This window comes from Homalodisca vitripennis, chromosome X (assembly GCF_021130785.1).
Source record: "Homalodisca vitripennis isolate AUS2020 chromosome X, UT_GWSS_2.1, whole genome shotgun sequence".
In the NCBI taxonomy this organism is placed as follows: domain Eukaryota; kingdom Metazoa; phylum Arthropoda; class Insecta; order Hemiptera; family Cicadellidae; genus Homalodisca; species Homalodisca vitripennis.
The window spans coordinates 22,417,786-22,438,057 of record NC_060215.1 but is presented as its reverse complement, the minus strand read 5'-3'; the positions used below and the strand labels follow the sequence as shown (position 1 = coordinate 22,438,057).

The window sequence follows — 20,272 nt, the reverse complement described above, 5'->3', positions numbered from 1 at the left end:
CAACCGCGTATGTTAACTCTAATACCATCATTAAATTTTGAAAGTTATTTACATGTTTGATTGCGGATTATGTGAGCAGTTAAAATATTAGGAAATCAATTTATTCCTATTTAACTGGTCATGTTTTATCGGAGTGAGAGCATGCAATTGTCATGTAATCGTGTGTATTTTTAATTTTAGAAAAACTTTTTGTATGGGATCAGAAGTTACATGTGGTATTTAAGTAGATAATACATACATACTAAATGAGGGAGTTATATTTACATTACTTTTGTTTATTTAACTTATGTTTGCTTTATACAAGAGCCATTCATTTATAGAAAGTTTGTTTTAATTTGATCCCTTATTTTCAAATTTTTATCCTCACCGGTAACGAGATTTGTGTTAGCCACCTATTGCAAAACAATTTAAGGTTTTAGGCAATGAAAATTACAAGTAATAAATTTTAGAACATTAAAAGTGGAACCACTTTTCTTGCAAGATGGTAGGAAGTTATGGTTAAGTAAATTATAATATTTGTTTTGTAAAGTTACAGTTTTCTAACTAGCAGTAATGGCCATAGGCATTCGTGATCAAAACATTTAGAATTTGATCTTTTAGTAATAGGTACTACCTCGACGGATGTTTTTCTTGTGTGGCCATCAGTGCGAGGCAGTACGGAAGGTGCTGCCATAGGCCACGTTGATGGCCGGAGGCATTTGTGTCATGCTGATATGAACTTTTGTTCTTAGAAGGTCTAAATTAATAAAAATGTCTTTATTTGGGTCCAATTCCCCAAACTTAAGAATTATTGTGTAATGTGAAACTTTGACACTCCGATCATTAAGTTCACAACTGCCGATTTTTAAATAGCCATAGAGATTTTTTTTAATTCATGAAAATAGCAACTGTTTAAAACTGGGATCATGGGATCCCATGAGGAGGTATGGATAAAATGTATGTTGTTTGACTTAAAGGGCACAGGAAGACAACTGCACAATTTCAAAAAATTGAACATAGGAAATACGTAACCACCTGTGCCGAAGTTCACAAATTTTTCTTACAAATAACTTTCATTGATTTTTTATCCTAAGTACAGTTACTAGGATCTAAAGAATTGATTTATACTCTATTTCAAATTTTCTAGATGTTACTCAACTTACTTGGAATGTAAGAGCATGATATTTCTTTGACATTAGGCTTGAGGGTTCCATCTGAATTTTCAGAATATTCAAATATTATGATTTTTTTCTTTAATGAAGCAATTATGAACTTATTTATTCCAGAACATAAATTAAGAACAGCAAGGGAATAAACACTTCCCTGAGTGGGCAACGTAAAATAATGAGCTTCAGAAAAATTGTTCATTTTTAAAGAATTTATAGGTTGCCTTAAGAAGAGTTAAAAATCAGAATAACACTATGCATATATCTACAAAAAACGCTGCTTAATTGCACACATACAACAAAACGCAGTATTTACCAATTCAACCCATTCCAGTTCAACCTACGTTATAGAATTTACATTAGTTTAACATGTTACAAGTTACAAGTATCTTTTTATAGGTTATATTGGTTATATTGCTTCCCTCTGTTTCGCTTCTGCAGCTGGCGCTGAGTGACATTTGTTATTGACAGCTGATTAGTGTATGTGTAGATCTTTTTTCACTTTTTAGACGTAGTTATAACTGGGGAATGTTAACGGCCGTTTTTGTGTATGGAAACCCAACATTACACAACCAATGTAACGAAACATCGTGCTTTGTTAATTATATTTATCTTGAAGTTAATATTTTGTATATCTATAGATATTCATCACCGAGCGTTAGCTGCGTCTATGCGCAATGCTCAAATGCACATAGTGGACGTCAACCACTAAATCGCGGTAAAAAAAACAACACAGTTACTAATTTCATGTATCAAAATTTGTGTAGTTGTATACGCAGTAAATATATTCTCTATAAAAAATGCATGTCAATTGTAGCACAATATTTTTTATCAGGGATAACCTGGTTGGAAAATTATTTAAGTAATACAAATGCACGCCCATATTTTCGCGTAAAATAAATGTTTTATATATATTAAAAAACATATTAGAAGCCCATATTAGAATGTGAAAATTCTATGTAGAAGGTGGAGGATATCACCACCAAAACCTCTCTCAGTCTTTTAGTTCTTAAAATATAGTAACTTTTCCAAACGTCTGTTATTCTCTTTAATACAGCGTCATTTTCTCGAAATTGTTTTGTGTTATCGGGTGGTCTCCAAAAGGGTAAATTTCCCCTTTTATTATAGCCGTTTTGTTGAGCATAAAATAATAATAATAGTGCTCTCAAACACTGTTAAACATACAATTTTAAATATTATAAGCATTTAGTATTAGGAGTATCAGTCGTTAACAGACCTCCGATGAGTGAGGGTCTCGTTATCTGATCTGCGAGGCGCGTCCTGCCCATTACGCGTTTCATGTTAGATCGTGCTTTTTCATTCTATATTACGCGACTAGCATAATCGTCTTTTTAATAAATTTTTACGATAGCATTTTATCGTTTACAAGTTGAGTGTGTTCACTTCATCTATTTTTAATCATGTCGGCCCAGTGTTTCAAGTGCAAACAATTAATAAACGACGCAGAGGTGGCAAAGTGTTGTGCTTGTGAAATGTGTTATCATGCATCGTGTATAAAAGGTGGCGATCGGAAATTTCAAAGACTTCGGGATAAGACAGCTTGGAGATGTGACGCGTGTAAGGACGATGCGGCGTCTCTGACAGGCTCTGAGAGCGGCGAGGACAAAGGTGCTATTCTGAAAGCGATTGCCGACCTCAGCGCTAAAATGGATACGAAATTCTCAGATATGCAGTCGTCGATATCAGAACTAAGGAGTGATTTCTGCCAACTAAGTGAATCCTTGGACTCTGTGAAAGCTGAAAATGTGGCCCTTAAACAGGAGTGTGCGTTGCTAAAAGCAATTAATAACGAGATTAAGTTGGATGTGTCACAATTGAACTCTAAAATTCATGAACTCGAACAATACTCCCGGAACGACAATTTGGAAATTACCGGTGTTCCTGTGACGCAGGGTGAGAATGTGTACGAGATTATGGCGCAGGTGGCGAGGGTGTTGTCGGTCCCATTCCACGACGGAGATATCGCTATCGCTCATCGTCTCCAGTCATCTAAACGCACGCTGTACCCATCAATTGTCGCCAAATTTGTCTCCAGAAGAACCAGAGACGTATGGTTAACTGCGGCACGAGCTGTTAAAAGGCGGATCTGCGCTTCAAATATCCATCAAAAATTCAAGCCATCTGCCATTTACATCAATGAACACTTGACGGTGTACATGAAGGCGCTACTCGCCCAGTGCAGAGCCCAGGTGAAGGAAGGACGACTGGCGTACGCATGGGTGTCAAACAACAAGCTGTTGGTGCGAAAAATGGATGGAGCTCCGGCCGTCAGAATAAGTGGCCACTCGGACTTGGATAAACTGCTCGCTTCTGAGTAATAGAACTGTAAGTCATGAGAACTTAAATTTTATCTTGTTTTCTCATCAGCTTAAAGATCAAGTGTTATATCCTAATTTTTATTTGGAATTTGTATGCTTATTTGAATGTTGTTAAAGAGTTTTTCATTTTTCATTGTGCTTAGGAACACAATATCAAATCGTAAATCACATATGTACACTTTTGTAGCTGTAGTTTAGGAATAAGATGGCAGTTTCTTTTTTCAAGTACTTTATTTTTCATTTTGCAATTAGATATCCAATAAATTAGATTTAAATTAAGTCATATATCCTAGGCTCCAATATTTTTATTCGTATGGGCGCTGAGTACTATTTAAATCGTCCCGATGCTCTGAGTAGCAATTTATAAGTAGGCCTAAAGTAATGTAAAACTGAATCTTGTTATTCTTTTTTTTTATCTGAGGATGTAAATTTCGAAATTAATATGTTAAGTTAAAGTGAATAGTTGAATGATTATTAAAGCAATGCAAATAATGATTTTTTTCCAACTGTCTAAGTGAATACTGTTTCAAGTAACCAAACTGGTGCAGTACGCCTAGTGATAAAACATTTGATATATTTTCATTTTAAACAAGTTTAAAAACCCCAAGATAAGATTTTTTTTTATTTTAAAATTTTTAGTTTTGTTTAGCTTGAATAAAAAGTATCAGAACATTTTTAAGTTGTTGTGTATGAATTGCAGCTGTTTTTCTTTTTTCTTTTTTTTAACAATTACAAGCTTATATTTATTGTCCCATAGTTACAAGACTTCAATATACAGGTAATTCAAATCAATGTTTCCGAAATAATAACAGCACAGCTAATTCATGATCTAACATTCCAAAAATAACTTTGGTTTACCAACATTTAACTTATTTTTCATTAATTATAATTGATGTGTATAACACTAAAATTATCATGCTAAATAGTTGTAGTTGATTTTCATTGATCAAACACCATGAATGTATTTTACTCGAAACTGCATATTCAATATTTTATTGGTAGTTGGATATGTTTTCACTCACACATTATAACCATTTTTTTCTGCACGATGGGCTTAAAATTAATCAGTTTTTTTAAATGTATTTATTCCTTGTAACTATGTTAACATGATGTCATTATGTTAATTCATTGATAAAGATAGATCTTTTTACCACAGAGTTATTGTTTTGGGTAGGACGTAAATAGTCTGGTGTTTGATCAGAGGAGATAGTTATAGTTTTCCATTTCATTTCAATTGTAATATTATTTATCTTTGTACTATTTTGATTAAGTAACTTACTATTAATGGTAGTAAATGAAGGTGATGCAAATGTTTATGATGGGGTTGGGTGCGAGGAGTTTGAAGAATCACGTGATGTCTGTAATCATGTACTTTTTGAAGATATCAATAGATTGAAACTCCTTCATTTAAATATAAGGAGTTATTTGAGTTATTTTAAAAATTTCAATAATTTATTAGTGTCACTCGAGGCACTCAACTTTCAGTTTGACATCATCATTTTGACGGAGACCTGGCTGGGCGAGGACGCTTTTTGCTTTGATTTAGACGGTTACGATGTTGCACGCACGATACAGAAACTAAACAGGAACGATGGGACACTTATATACGTGAAAAAGGGATTATCAGCTACTGTAACGGAAGTGGTGATTGGTGACGTTTTTGGATTGACTGTTGACTTTACTTTTCACAAAACTATATTTAGCTTACTGGCGTTATACAGGACACATGACAGTAACAAAGACATATTCATTGAAGAACTGGACAGATTTTACGAAAGAAAAACGAAAGATAAAACATACATTTTTCTTGGAGATATTAATATAGACATATTACAAAACAACTTGCATGTAGACCGATACTTGAATACTTTGTGTGGACATGGGTTTGTAAACTGTATAAACTTGCCGACCAGAGTGACTGACGACAGCCGGACTTGTATTGATCACGTGTTTGTGGACCATAACGACTTTGATAAGGTAAGGGCCGGGGTTTGGCGCACTGACATCACTGACCACTCAAGTACTTTACTAACTATACAGGTTGTGGAAAATGGGGTTGAGGCTCGCTGCGATCCTACAGTTAGTCGTGGGTTCGTAGATAAGAACAAATTTACCGCTCTCCTCCGCGAACAGAAATGGGATTCTGTGACTGGGACGAACGATGTGTTAGAGAGCTCTCGGTGTTTTTCGGGAAATTGTTTCTTCTATCGTTGAAAATTCTAAAAAATCTCCAAACAAATGTTCATCCAAAAAGAAAAAAATTAAACCCTGGATAACGGAAGGCCTCATCACGTCAATAAGAAAACGCGACAAATTGAGTAAACAAATTAAAAAACAGCCCTTTAATACCGATTTGAAACGCTATTTTTCAAATGATCGCAATAATTTAAATCATCTAATAAAAAGTGCAAGGAAACTGTACTACAGAGAGAAAATTAACTCATCGTCAAACAATCCTAGAGTTTTTTGGGAAACAGTCAACGAAATTGTTGGCAGACGAACAAAGAAAGATTCCTTCCCTATCACAAAATATTTGAAAAACTTTGAGGGAGAGTTGAACCTAAATAAAGTGAAGGGAGTGGCCGACGAGTTTAACGCGTTTTTCTCCGAGGTTGGATCGCAGCTGGCCTCATCCATTGACGACAGTGGGACTCCATTAGTGAACGACAGCGACTTTACTACTGACACTGACTTTGTAATGCACACGGTTACTGAAGCTGACATACTGAATACTGTGAACAGTCTACGAGGTGGCTCTACCCCGGGCCATGATGGCGTGTCTGCTTCTCTGTTAAAGGAAAATGTACATATTTTTGTAAAACCATTATTGCACATTGTTAACTTAAGCATTACATCAGGAATTTTTCCAAACGAATTTAAAACAGCTAAAGTCATTCCTCTTCATAAGTCTAATGATGTCACGTGCAAAAATAATTTTCGTCCAATTTCATTGCTCAGTATTTTTTCTAAAATAATTGAAAAAGTTGTAAAAGGTCAGTTTGTTCAGTATTTGAATCAAAAATCTATTCTTAACGATTTCCAGTATGGATTTAGAAAGGAAAAAAACATTTCAGACGCTTTGTTTGCTTTATCAAAAAACATTAATGATGCTATCACTTGCAATGATCGTTGTTTGTTAGTCTTCCTGGACCTTGCAAAAGCGTTTGATTCCGTAGACAGAAGTAAACTATTACACAAACTGGAATCCATAGGTTGTCGAGGGCTATCCCTATCTTGGTTCCGAAGTTTCCTCTCTGATCGCAAACAGTTTGTCACGGTTTGTGGGGTAGACAGTGGGGAGAGGGCCATTGATTACGGTGTTATTCAGGGAAGTACCCTTGAACCAATTCTCTTTCTTGTTTATATAAACAATGTTGTCAAGTTAAATATATCCGGCCAGTGTTTTTTATTTGCCGACGACACTGTGGTTTTATGTCGGGGGAAAAACTGGGACGATGTCTATAACAATGCGTTACATGATTTGTCTGTTCTTAAAAAGTGGTTTGATCAAAATATTTTATCTCTGAACGTTTCAAAAACGAAATTCATGCCAATCTCACTAACACAGAGATCAGACCCACATTTTAATTATCTTACTCTGCACACTTGCGGCAGCTGCATTAATACAACTTGCAAATGCGAACAGATTGAAAAAGTGGAGAAATACAAGTATTTAGGTGTAATATTTGATACGAGAATGAAGTGGACTGCCCATGTTGAATATTTAAAAAACAAAATTCGGAAATACATATTTGGATTCAAATAATTACACGGAATATTAACATTTTCTGAAATAAAACTTGTCTATTTTGCGTACTGTCAGTCTTTGTTTTTGGGGGGTTTTGTTGCTTGGGGTGGAGCGCTCAGAACAACTTTGGAACCATTATATATAGTCCAAAAATCAATTTTAAAGGCCGCGATTGGAGTTGGTACTAGGTTTCCGACACATGATCTATTTAATATTTTTGAAGTTCTCAGCATAAGACAGCTTTATGTAAAAACCATCTTACTCTACATATTCAAACAACCGAGATTAATTTTTAACAATGTATCCCATACATACTCTACACGAACCGAAGAATCGATAGGAATACAGCCACTGCAGCTAAACAGGTCTTTTTCAACAACAAATCCATTTTATATTGCGCATATATTATATAGGAATATTCCGAGCTATTTGAGAAACTCTGGAGGATGTTCTGTAAGCTCTTATAAAAAGAGAGTGCATGACTGGATACTTAGTATTGGCAAAGACGCGGCCGAAAGCGTCATAGTCTCGGGATACAGATAAGCCTACCTTGACCTCTTCACTGACCTTGACAAACAATCCACTATCCGTTATCTTACAGTTAATCACATCCTCCGGCGGTTGACGCGCCTTGTCTGTTGGTTGGGCCTTCGCGGGTGGCTATTGTTGGGCCCGGCGGTGGCTGCTGGACGGTTTGCCAAATCACAGACCGCTGGTGTTGATGATCAGCAGTCGTCGTTGGGCCGGGGCGGTGGTCGCTGGCGGTGGCCCGGTTCGCGGATGTGGTGCGTCGGTCGTACTGGAACGCGTTTCTCGTCGGGCTGGCTCTCTCGTTAGAGCAGAATTATGTCCATAACCACAACATGCATTTTTTGTTTATTTTATATTACAGACTTTCCCTTTTTTTTATTAAATTTTGGACTCCTCTCACCCAATTATTACCAATGAAAATACTCCATACTCGTCATAATGTACCAGACCAAAAAATGTCATTTTAATTTGAACCTCCTCAATATTGTATATTATATTATGTTACATTAACGGCTCGCACCCACGCACAGGCTTCAGCCTATGTGGGTGTCAATTTTCTTGAATGTTTGTAAAGTTTATTTTGTAAATTTTTGGAAATAAATCTTTTTGAATTGATTGAATTGAATTTAACATCTTACGGGTGGGGAGAGGTGCTCCCGTACCTTAGCTTGACAGGAAAGTACAGAAAATGTTTTGTGGTAACTCACTTCATAGGTCATCCTAGATACGTCTATGACTGGTATTGATAGATAACTACAAGACAAGATATCACTTGAGGAAGCGCACTGAAGAGGGGTTCTATATGATATTATTGATGTTATGACAAATTTAGCTAAACAATGTAGCCCATTAGGAGGTTCTATTGAAAGCGTAGACCCTAGATATGACAGGTTCTTAAATACTATAGAGCTAGTGTCTCACTTTCATCCCCAATTAAGAGAGCATATTACTCGCCATAAAAGAAGGTCAAGTAAGCTTTTTTTATCCTCTCATACAGAACGAGTTTTTAGATATAATTGCTGGAAAATTAGAGAACATATATTTTTAGAAATAAAAGCTTCAAAATGCTATTTGATTATGTTTGACTGTACACCAGATATCAGTCACTCAGAACAAACGTCTCAAGATATTCGTTATGTAAGGATCACAAAAAGGTTTATAAATAGTGAAAAGTTTTGTTGGTTTATAACAGTTAGTGAAAAAGTGGATTGGCTCTGTTTGAAAAAATATTTGAAAAATAAAAAATGAGGGTTTAGATGCGGTATAAAAAACTGTAGGAGCCAATGTTACGGCAACGGATCAAACATGGCCGGCGTGTTTAAGGGCGTACAAGTTCTAATTCTAGCAGAAATCTCTCTGGTCTCATTTGTGCCATGCGCAGCAAACTTGCTTGGTGCAAACGCTGTTAGTAGAGGCACAAACCTACTTTGGCACTCTTAATTGCCTGTACAATTTATTCGATTACTCCACCAATAGATGGGAGGTTTTATCGAAACATGTTCCTCTATCTCTCAAACTACAGAGAAATGCCAGATGGTCGACGAAGAGGGAAGCTGTGACTGTGTTTATAAGAGCTTAGGAAAAATTGTAGATGCCCTGAATGAACTAAAAGCCAGTAAACTAACAACATTCAAACTCTCTCCTAACAAATGTTAGTATGTTTTAATTTGTTGTTCTCTTGTTTTTTTTGGTACAAACAATTAGGACGCATTAACATTGTTAATTAGCTTCTTTCAGGAGGACATCACTGTCGATAGGATCGACATGACACATTGGTTGATTGATCACATACTTTGAACCACAACCATCAAATTGTTCGGCTGATGCAGTGAAAGATGCCAAAGACATTTCAACAAAGATCTACACTTCAAAGAAGTACGCAAGCGAAAAAAAGAAGCGGATGTTTGACGAAAAAGAATAAGATGAAGTAAATGAACTTTCAAAGGAAAAGAAGATTGAACTGTTGATTATTCAAATAACAGGTAGGATTCTGTCTGAACTGCGACAGAATGGCTTGAAGCCATCCAAAATATGAATGGGTTATTAGGTTTCTTAAATGGAGCTGGATTGCGAAACAATGTTAGAAAAGGAATTGAAGAACCATGCAAATGAGCTGGTTATCTCTTACAAAGATGATTTAGATAAGAGCGAGTTGGAATTAGAAGTGGAAAGTTTCAAGTGCCACCCATTCGATTTGGGCCCTAACATAAAAAATGCTACTCCACTCGAACTTATGATTTATATTTCCAAAGCAGTCTCCATGATGCCTATTTTTAAGTAATTAAACCTAAAATAATGTAAAATAAAGATTTGTATGAATTTTGAGGTGTTTCATTAGTGTGAGGTTGGCCTGCAAAAATTGCGTCATACATAAATCACAAATGTTTTGAGTCATATTAAAACGGGTTAATATTCTCAACTAATGTTAAATCTCAGTAAATAAACATAAAATAACGTAATTGATTGATCATAATATATTCTAAGTCAGTTTACTAGTGTGAATTTGGCCTGCAAAAATGGCGTTATACACGGGTCACAAAAGTTTTGGTAGTGACCTAGTATATCAATCCGATTAAAATATGACCCGGGTTACCTTCGATGTTCTAAAATCATTTTCAATTCTATACTTTGGAGGATTTAATACCCGTCCAGGAAATTTTAAATATAAATTAAAATATTTTAACAAAATGTATAATAAACAAGAACCAAGAAAACATAAATGTAAACACATTAAATAACATTTGAAAAAGTCAAGTTGACTTTAACTTTTTCAAACTAAATATTTGTGGAATAGTTGATTTCAAGTAACAGCAAAGTTTTTATTGTTTACACATTTACAAAATAATTAACCATGCATTATAACTGTTAAAAGCTTATTAGCTCGATCACATTATTTAGTGATCGAGTTTTATGATATAGGTGTAAAATGTTTATAATTAAACTTAGCAACTTTTATTATTCTTTAAGAATTATCATACAAATTTTAGTTTTTACAGCTTCCAAATCTTCAACCATCCACCATCTTGAAACTTAATATAATAACATGGAACGATTGGCTGGATTTAGATTTTAACTCCTTTTGGTCTTAAAGATTGTGTAAAGAGTTTTGTTACACTCTGTATGTGTATATTATATGTAACATTATTTTTCTCTGTCTTTTTATTGACAAAAACATTGTGCTGTTTTTAGTATTATTTATCTGATATTATTTTTTTATTCTATAGATTTATACCCTCATATCCATAAATAATGTAATGAGTGTCTTGTCATGGAATTATTAAATAAAATTGTATGATTATTAAATTTTCCATTCAAATACTATATGTTGTAATTTTTAATTTATGTACAAAATTGGCTTACCTAGCTCAGATGTTTTATTCCTGGAAGTGTACTATAACCCTTCTAGAGTCCGGAATTCTATAAAATTCGAAAATGCTCTTCTGAAATTTATAGCTGCTTATAATCATGTTTCGATCATGGGTGTTTTTAATGCTGGTTCACTTAGGATCAAATGCATTTTGACCACAGACTACTGTTTGAACCAACACATCATATCAATGTAGCAGACGCTTATCTTGATCTCGTGATAGTTTCTGGCCCACAAGACATCCATCATGAGTAATTTCCAAATCCGGCTGTATCTGGGGAAGACCTCATCTGTTGTGTTTTTAATTTTAAGATCTCAAATGCTAAAGCTGAGTTCATAAAATACAGAGCCTTCTCTCTATTATGATTCTCTAAACCCTGTCAATGGTATTGGTATGGAGCATTGGAGTTTAGATTGTGTCTATCACATATATAATAAGTTTTAAGACAAAAATACTCCATTTTTCACCAAACGATTAACTTTCTGTGCTTTGAATGACAATTGAAATCCTCAGTCTGATTGTCTTCATAGGAAAGTGATGGATCCTGAACAGATTTTAATATATAAATATTATATATTATATTGTAGATATATATATATATATATATATATATATATATATATATATATATATATACTTTTAGTAAAATATATATTATATGTTTATTATAACACGCACGCTCACACACACACACACACACACACACACACACACACACACACACACACACACACACACACACGCACACACACCTAGGTTACTACTATTTGATTTTTTGTAGATTGGGGCTGTTAAGTATATCAAAATTCTATGTATTTTTAAAATGTGTAAATTTTGGGGTAGGGTGGCATTTGATGAAATTTTTCGATAAGCCATCTCATCATTATTTTGCAATAAAAATATCGTCTCTCTACGTTTGTGCAGGTAGTTGCAATAAATTTACCCACAAACCACTGATTTTTTAACGTTTTGGTGTACCCTGTACATAAGCGGCAGGTTCAAACGTTTTGTATCAAAATAATCAGTGAAGAAATACCTTTAAAATGAGGTATAACTCAACATACCTTTACATTTGAAAATTTTCCAAAAAACCACCCCTACCCCCCAAAAATTACCCTTTTGGGAAGTTTTAGAGATTTCAAAATAATTTTTCCAAATTTTTTGGGGTGGAAATAGGGGGGTTTAAGTTGTTACGAATAATCTACCTCGTTTGGTTTGGCCGCTATACGTACTGTACGGGTGGTTTGCCTCACCCTGTATATATGATCGTGTAATTTTAAAAGACTCACACACACACACACACACACACACACACACACACACACACACACATATATATATATATATAAAACATTTATTTTACGCGTGCATTTATATTACTTAAATAATATGTGTTTAACATTTAAATGTTTTTTAATTTTCCAACCAGGTTATCCCTGATAAAAAATATTGTGATACAATTGACATGCATTTTTATAGAGAATATATTTACTGCGTATACAACTACACAAATTTTGATACATGAAATTAGTAATTGTGATGTTTTCTTACCGCGATTAAGTGGTTGACATCCATTATGTGCACAAAACGCAAACGCTCGGCGATATATATTTCTCCTCAGTTAATTCATTGCAAGAAAACTGTCTTCTGATGAAGTGTCTTGTTGTACCTTATTTTAGCAGCTACAACTCTATGATTAATGACATGACTACATCCGTTTAGAGCAGCCTCAACATTGAAACTTCAAGATTATTTAACAACAACCCATTAACATTTTGGCATTACTTTTTAATTAAAATTCAGGGCTTCCAAAATATTTTTGTGATTTTATATTTATTTCTTTTGAAAGTTCAAAAAACACTAAAATTGTCATACATGTTTTACACATGTCTTACCAAAGGACTACAGCTTTCAAGTGGAATTTGCTTCTTCTCTCCATCATGTCCATTGATGGCAGTCACCAGTTTGTGGCTGAACTGAAGAAGATATACATAGAGCGAATGAACAAGACCGGTTTGTCTGAAGTTCCCTGGACTGTGCTATTGACAGATGTGTGGACATGTGAGTGATTACATAAGGTATTGAGTTTTTCTCTGTGGTAAGACGTTATATTAATAATGTTATTTAAAGAAATTCTAGAGTTTTTTATTTTATCATTTGATTTATTTATTTTTATTAAATGCAGATAAAAATAATTTTTCATTTTATTTCCAGGACCAAACTAAACATTACTGGACGTTACTGCTCATTCCAAGCCAGTGGTTTTTTGGTAACCTGTATCATCGACCGTGCTGGTGGAACATATCCATTTCAGTTCACTAGAGTGTTCATTTCTAATGAACAACAAAATGCTTATTTTATTTCATTAATGTAGTATTTCTTCTGGTTAAACCAGAATTACTACACATTTAACCCCTTAATGGCTAATTAAAAATTACAAAAGTAGACAGACAACAAAGTGCTTATTTTTATTGCATATTTTAATTACAAAATAACTACTTTTTAAGCTAAAAACTTTCTTAAAACACACCTTTTTGGCTGTGTTTAATTTAACACTGGTCTTTTAAACGAATGACATTATTACACACAGTCGTTAGTGAATACCGTTTTTAATGTTTTTTTTTTAAAATGGGAAACCTTGATGCAAGGAGCCACGCACAAACCTACATCACAATCGCTGAACTGGTAAAGCAATTTGTGATGCATTCGCATACATTATGCACTATACATCACATTGTAAGACAATCAGCATGCTTATACAATCTAGCGTCAAACAATAAACTGTGTAATGTTATTTACTGTTTTCCCGCTAGTCAAATTCCCACCCGTCAAATGAAAATTAATCAGGTTAATTTGTTGCACGACGGATTCACTCTTCACTGAGCATTTTTAACACGCTTTTATTTAGTCATAAGTCAGCGACAAATTAACTCTACAAAAGGAGTTAATTCAATTTTAGAACACTAGTTTTGAGGTTGTATTGAAGCAGAGTTGATGTAATATGTTGTGTCCCTATACTGTACCTATGCTGTACTTGACTTTAATGTGATTGTTAGCTGACAATGGCTCATTAGCATAAATATGAAAAAACCTGTCAGTAATTAATATCAGCCAACTGGTTTACATTCAAAAGTTTTAGCCGAAGTACTTGCAAATTTAGCAGTTCCCAAATGCAATGTTTCATCCTAATGGGGAATCAGCTAGTTTTAAAGCTAATAAAATATTATAACCGAGGAGGAGCCTGAAATGAATAAAAGCATAAAAATACAAAAAGAAGTAGAGTAAAAGTCTGATTATCCAACATGCCCAGTTAACCAAGGCCTGTTTTAAAAACATGAATAATCATTATGAAGTGTACAAAATTACAATGAAGATATCAAGTGTTTTTTATTATATAAATAAACCATTTATGCTAATTGATATTCAGGTTTTCTGTACATTAACATATTTTATCGAAACATCTGTATTATCCGAATATTTCCGTATTAAGATTGTCTGATCCCATTTAGCTTGGTTATTCAGTTTTCTAGTGTATTTATATTTAACACTCTGGAGATCATCAGTTGTAATGGTTTGAATTGTCAATACATCAGTAAAACTACTGATTTCTTATGAATATTAAGTTTAAGAAAATTATTGTAAACACATTCTATTACTTACTGACAGGTTTAGTTGCTCTGAGCTTACATTAGAGTGAACTCTCCCTTGAATAGCTGAACTTAGCAGTTAACCACGGCTTCATTGTTTCATTATATTTGGTTTTGCACTATCATCATCACTACCATCATTACCACCATCATCATTGTCACTATCATTTTAAAACTCAGTGACCCCTGAGCTTCATCTTGTTTTGTTATCTAAATATTTGTATTACTTAAAAATGTATAACTAACAAATAGTTTACATTTTTTCTCCTGAGGGAAAGAGACTTTTGCCCTCCCACTTAGTTCTAAAATGATCTTTGTGCCTTTCTTACTTATATTTATGTCCTCCAAATCTGAGACTTACAGAAGCCATCAGATTTGAGGGCTCCTGGTCTCTAATGACCATGAAAAAGAATGGATGAGGAGTTTTCTTAACAAGACATGGCAATTTATTGATCAGAGAACCTCAAAAACTAGCCTGGCACAAGCAACTGCATTAATAAGCATAATATCTCTCAGTTATATAATAACTTAAAAGATATTCATAAGTGTTTTTGGCCAACTCCACCATAAAAAATATGGAACCAAGATGAAACAGGATTAATGACAGTGCAAAATCCTACTAAAATTGTTGCTCCTAAAGGCATTAAGCAACTCAGAGCAATGATGTCGGCTGAATGTGGACAATTAGTTACATTAAGTTCCTGTATCAATGGAATTGGAAACCACATTCCGCCCATGTTAATATTATCAAGGGTTAATTTTAAGGAGTTCATGTTGAAAGAGACACCACCGGGGACAATTGGAGGAGCTAATCCATCTGGATGGTCGTCTGAGGAACTCTATTTAAAGTTAATTAACCATTTCATTAAACATTCGAAACCCTCTAAGGATGAACCTGTCATATTAATAACAGACAACCACGAAACACCTTTGATTGGAAGTCAATGCAAAGGTGTCAGAGGTTGGTGTGATAATTTTACCATTTCCACCTCCCACACCTCACATAGATTACAACCTTTGGATCTTACCATTTATTCACCTTTGAAAACCTATTACAGCCAGGCAGTTGAAGCATGGCTTTGTAACAATCCTGGCAAGGTATTTGATATATATTGCATTGCTGAAATCGTTGGCCAGATCTTTCCTCGAGCATTTAGTACATCTAACATTTAAGGAACCTGGAATTTACCCACTATATAAAAACGTTTTTTTTTCTGATGATGACTTTTTGGCATTGTACATCTCTGATCGTCCTCCTTCAACAGTCCAACTGAACATTAGGCAGCGATAGAAGTGAGCAGCAATCAATCAGCAGCCCCGTCTGAGGTCACCATACAATCAGTGACAACACAGTCAGAGGACAATGTACAACTAACAGCAACACCAAGTAGGCATACCATTACTCAAAATAAGCTTTATACAATGGTTACACCAGAAGAGATGGCACCATTCCCTAAAGCTCCGGTTCGCAAGAAAGGTAACAGAGGTAAAAAGCCCAGAAGAATTAAAATTGCTACTGATACTCCCAAGAAATTAGCAATAAAAGAAGAAAAAGAAAAGAGGAGCAACAAAATTAAAAATTGGCAAATGACAATGCTCAGAGCAAAAATAAAAACAAAGCTATTGCAAAAATCTTGTTTGACAGCAGTTCTGGGCATTATTATGATGATCCTGACTCTGGCAGTGAAGATGCTTGCTATTCATGACTACTAGAATAAGTAAATGAAGAAATGTATCAACAACAAGAATAGCAACTTTTTGAGAGACCGACCTTTGAAAAAGATGAATACGTCTTAGTAGGTTTTCAAAAAATAGTTGGTGAGCCTGAGCATTATCTTGGTTAAATATTAGAGAAATACCCTCAAGGATTTGAATTGCAGATTAAGTTTAACAAGAGAATTGGCGTCACCAGCAAATTTGTACAAGAATCTGAAGAGATATTTGATGTCATGATTGAGAATATAGTTGTTAAATTACCTAAACTTACAATAATGACTGGTTCATCAAGAACATAAGGACAATTGTGTTTTCCATTTGATTTTTTAAACTACAATGTTAAATGACTGTATTGCATTTTCTCATAAGTTTTATTAGTTGTGAATAGACATGTAATAGTTAGACTTTATCATTAAAGTTGTTTATGTTCCCCAAATAAAAAAATTATTCACTTTGTACAAAAATTATTCTACTACCAATGACCCACCTTATATCCAAGGTACATGAAGTTAGTGATCCTAGGTACATGAGGGTGTAATCCATGGTACATGACCATCATGTACCATGCATCATTTGTAAAGAAATTTTAAAAAATTAATAAAAGAAGATAAAAGGTTTTTTGTCATAAAAACTAATTTAAAATGTGATGATTCTTTGACCATACAACTATGATAATAAAATAATAAAAGTAAAATGTATAAAAGTGATCCGAGGTACAACAACCCTACATAAAATGTATATACATTTTCTATGATAAAATGTTCTAAATTTAGGTAGAATAAACAGAAACTACTTCACAACACTAAGAAATAAGATAAGGGATACATCAGTTGTAATGAGAATGAATAATACTGATTTAACAGAACAACAATAATAATGGTAACATCAGTCATTGCTATAATAATGCATATCAATAGCTTACTATATTTTGTAAATGATATCGTGCCTCATAAGAATGTTTTGATCCCGATTCAGGGTCAAGTTCTTGCAAGTGATGTATTATTGGAGTCCAAATGAGACTTGATACTTGTTACAAACATAAACAAATGAACATGTCCTATGGCTTATAAGGACCTGTTTATAGAATAACCTTGCCTCACAGATCTCAGTGAAGGAGAAGAATTATGTAGTTTTAAAACACCACCTACGTTGGTTTGATTCTCATATATATATATTATATGTCTTCAAGAATACACAGTTGGTCTTCATATTCTATTGTTCATCATCTTAATTTATGAGGCGACAAATTAAAGTATTTTATTGATTCCATGGTACAGTAGTCTTGAATAACAAGGTTTAGGTTATTACTGGAGCAAAGATTAAATGAGTTACAAATTTACTGTTGTTGACACATAGACATATTAATATTAAATATCATATGTATTGTTATAAAATATATCTTAAATTTAAATTTGTAATTGTTCCATTGTTTAGATTCTGTTTTCCAGAATACTATGGAACTGACATTGTTTTTTTTCTTCTGCAAATCAGTCTTCAAAATCTAAAATCATGCTCAAATAATCAGTCTTACAGCTTATCTCAGCAATTTCCTCATTCACTTTTATACTTGTATCAAGTGTGCCTTTGAATCTTTGGATCAGAGTATAATACTCCACAAGATCAATTTTCTAGGATTCGAGGGAAGTGTTGTGGTTAACTTACAGATAGAGAGCAAATATTTAAAATTAAAAAGTACAGAATGGGACTAAAAGAATTGTAAAATCACAAATGGTTAAAAGAGGTGTCCCTATTGATATTGCCCAATTTTGTTTTTACTATTCATTTCAGATTTTCCAAACTAACTCAGAAATGTATGTTATCCTATTGTGTATGTTGGTGATACTGTCCTGTTAACTGGCAGTTACTACACTGAGCTCTTGGATATTAACACATACATTTAATTAAATTAAATCAAATTCTTATTTTCTCAATATAGTAGACAATCTCGATTTGGGCAATACTCCACCCCTTGGGTCCTCATCGCTGATATTGAAGGACTATTTTTCTGTAACCAATCAGCTAAGTTCAATATTTATCTTTCCCATCCTATCACAGAATGTTGAAAGTGTAATAAAATCTATAAAAAATAATACAGCTCCAGGAATTAATGGGATTAGTTCTTTTCTATTAAAACAGGTTTCTTGTAATATATTACAAGATCTAACTTTTTTAAGTAATTCAAGTTTTCAGACTGGGGTTTTTCCTGAGTGTCTGAAAACTGCAGTAGTCATACCCATGTACAAAACTGGCTCGAATAAAAAATGCAGCAAATTCAGGCCTATATCTTTGCTTTCATGTTTTTATAAAGTATACGAAAAGATTATGAAACAAAAATTAGTTAAATTTTTAGAAAATATTTTTTTAGCATGAATCAATTTGGTTTTAGGGAAGGGATGAATAATGAAAGTGCTGTGTCAAATTTTATAACAGATATCTATAATAGAATCAATGAAAACAAATGTGTCAAAGGCTTGTTTTTAGATATAAGAAAGGCTTTCGACACCGTTGATCATGGTATTCTGTTAGACAAATTATATAAAAGTGGAATACGGGGTGTTAGTCATAAATGGTTTAGGAGTTATTTACTAGAAAGAAAACAATGTTTAAAAATAAATTTGTACATCAGTGAAATGGGTATAATAAAGCAAGGGGTCCCTCAGGGTTCTGTGCTGGGAGCAACCCTTTTCATAATTTATGTAAATGATCTATGTAATGCTAGATTTCAAGGAAAAGTTACATCATTTGCCGATGACACTGCCCTTTGCTATGTTGGTAGAAGTTGGGATATGGTTCAATCATCAATGCAAAATAATCTTAGGGCAATTCAATGGTGGTTCACCAATAATAATATGCTGTTAAGTGCAGATAAAATGAAGTACATAAATTTGAAACAGAAGAACGTTATTTTTTATATTAATCCGGAATATAAGTGTCCTAACTGTCTTATTTACTAGGGAGAATGTGGGACGGTTAAATGTACTGTTGTAGAAAGAGCGGAATACATTAAATATTTAGGAATTCATTTTGACGAAAGAACCAAGTGGAAAATTCATATTAATAAATTAAAAAAACAATTTAAACAATATTTTGAGATACTTTTATTATTTAAAAGAAATGTATAATGAGACATTGTTACGAATGTTATATTTTGCTTTGGTCCAAAGTAGATTAGAATATGGAATAGTTTTTTGGGGAGAGACATATTTTACAAACATTGAGCCATTATACATTCTACAAAAACATTTCATAAGATTAATATCCTTTAAAAATAAAACTGAGTGTTCAATCCTTTTTTTTTAACATTAAAAATACTTCTATTACAGTATGTTTGTCTGCAGTGTAATGAGACTGTTCTATAATAAGAATGGTAACATGCCTTGTGATAATAATGCACACAAACATAGACTTAGGAATAGAAATGCATTTTTTTGTCCCAAAATCTTGTACAACCTTTTTTTACAAAATCCTATATTTTGTTTGCAACTAGGATTTATAATAAATTACCAGACCGTATTAAAACTTCTAAAAATGCAAATATATTTGTAAAAAGACTTAAACATTGGTAATTTAGTATGAAAGAGATTGAAACACTGCTAGAGATTCCTGGATGAAGTAAATTAAAGTTGTAGTAGCATACATTGCAGCAAGGTATTGTTAATTAATTGTTTGATTTCTTACGTTTTTATATTAGTAATGACTGTATTAAAATTATTTTATTATTATATGTATGTAGATATTTGTGTGCATGTATATTTTACAAGGAGTTATTTTATTTTAC

The 20,272-nt window shown here is 33.5% G+C and overlaps 1 protein-coding gene across 2 annotated transcripts in view; it reads right to left on the bottom strand.

Moving 5' to 3' along the window:
• The window catches only part of LOC124368766 (KICSTOR complex protein kaptin-like), a 35,115-nt gene extending 33,511 nt beyond the window's left edge, over nt 1-1,604 (bottom strand). Inside the window, exon 1 of one of the 2 annotated variants that reach the window (XM_046826117.1) lies at nt 1,143-1,604. In XM_046826117.1, the coding sequence (XP_046682073.1) occupies nt 1,143-1,347 (205 nt within the window). In that variant the 5' untranslated portion in view covers nt 1,348-1,604. The remainder of the gene's footprint in view (nt 1-1,142) is intronic. The other variant, XM_046826118.1, reaches the window with a different exon arrangement.
• Nucleotides 1,605-20,272: the final 18,668 nt, after the last annotated feature.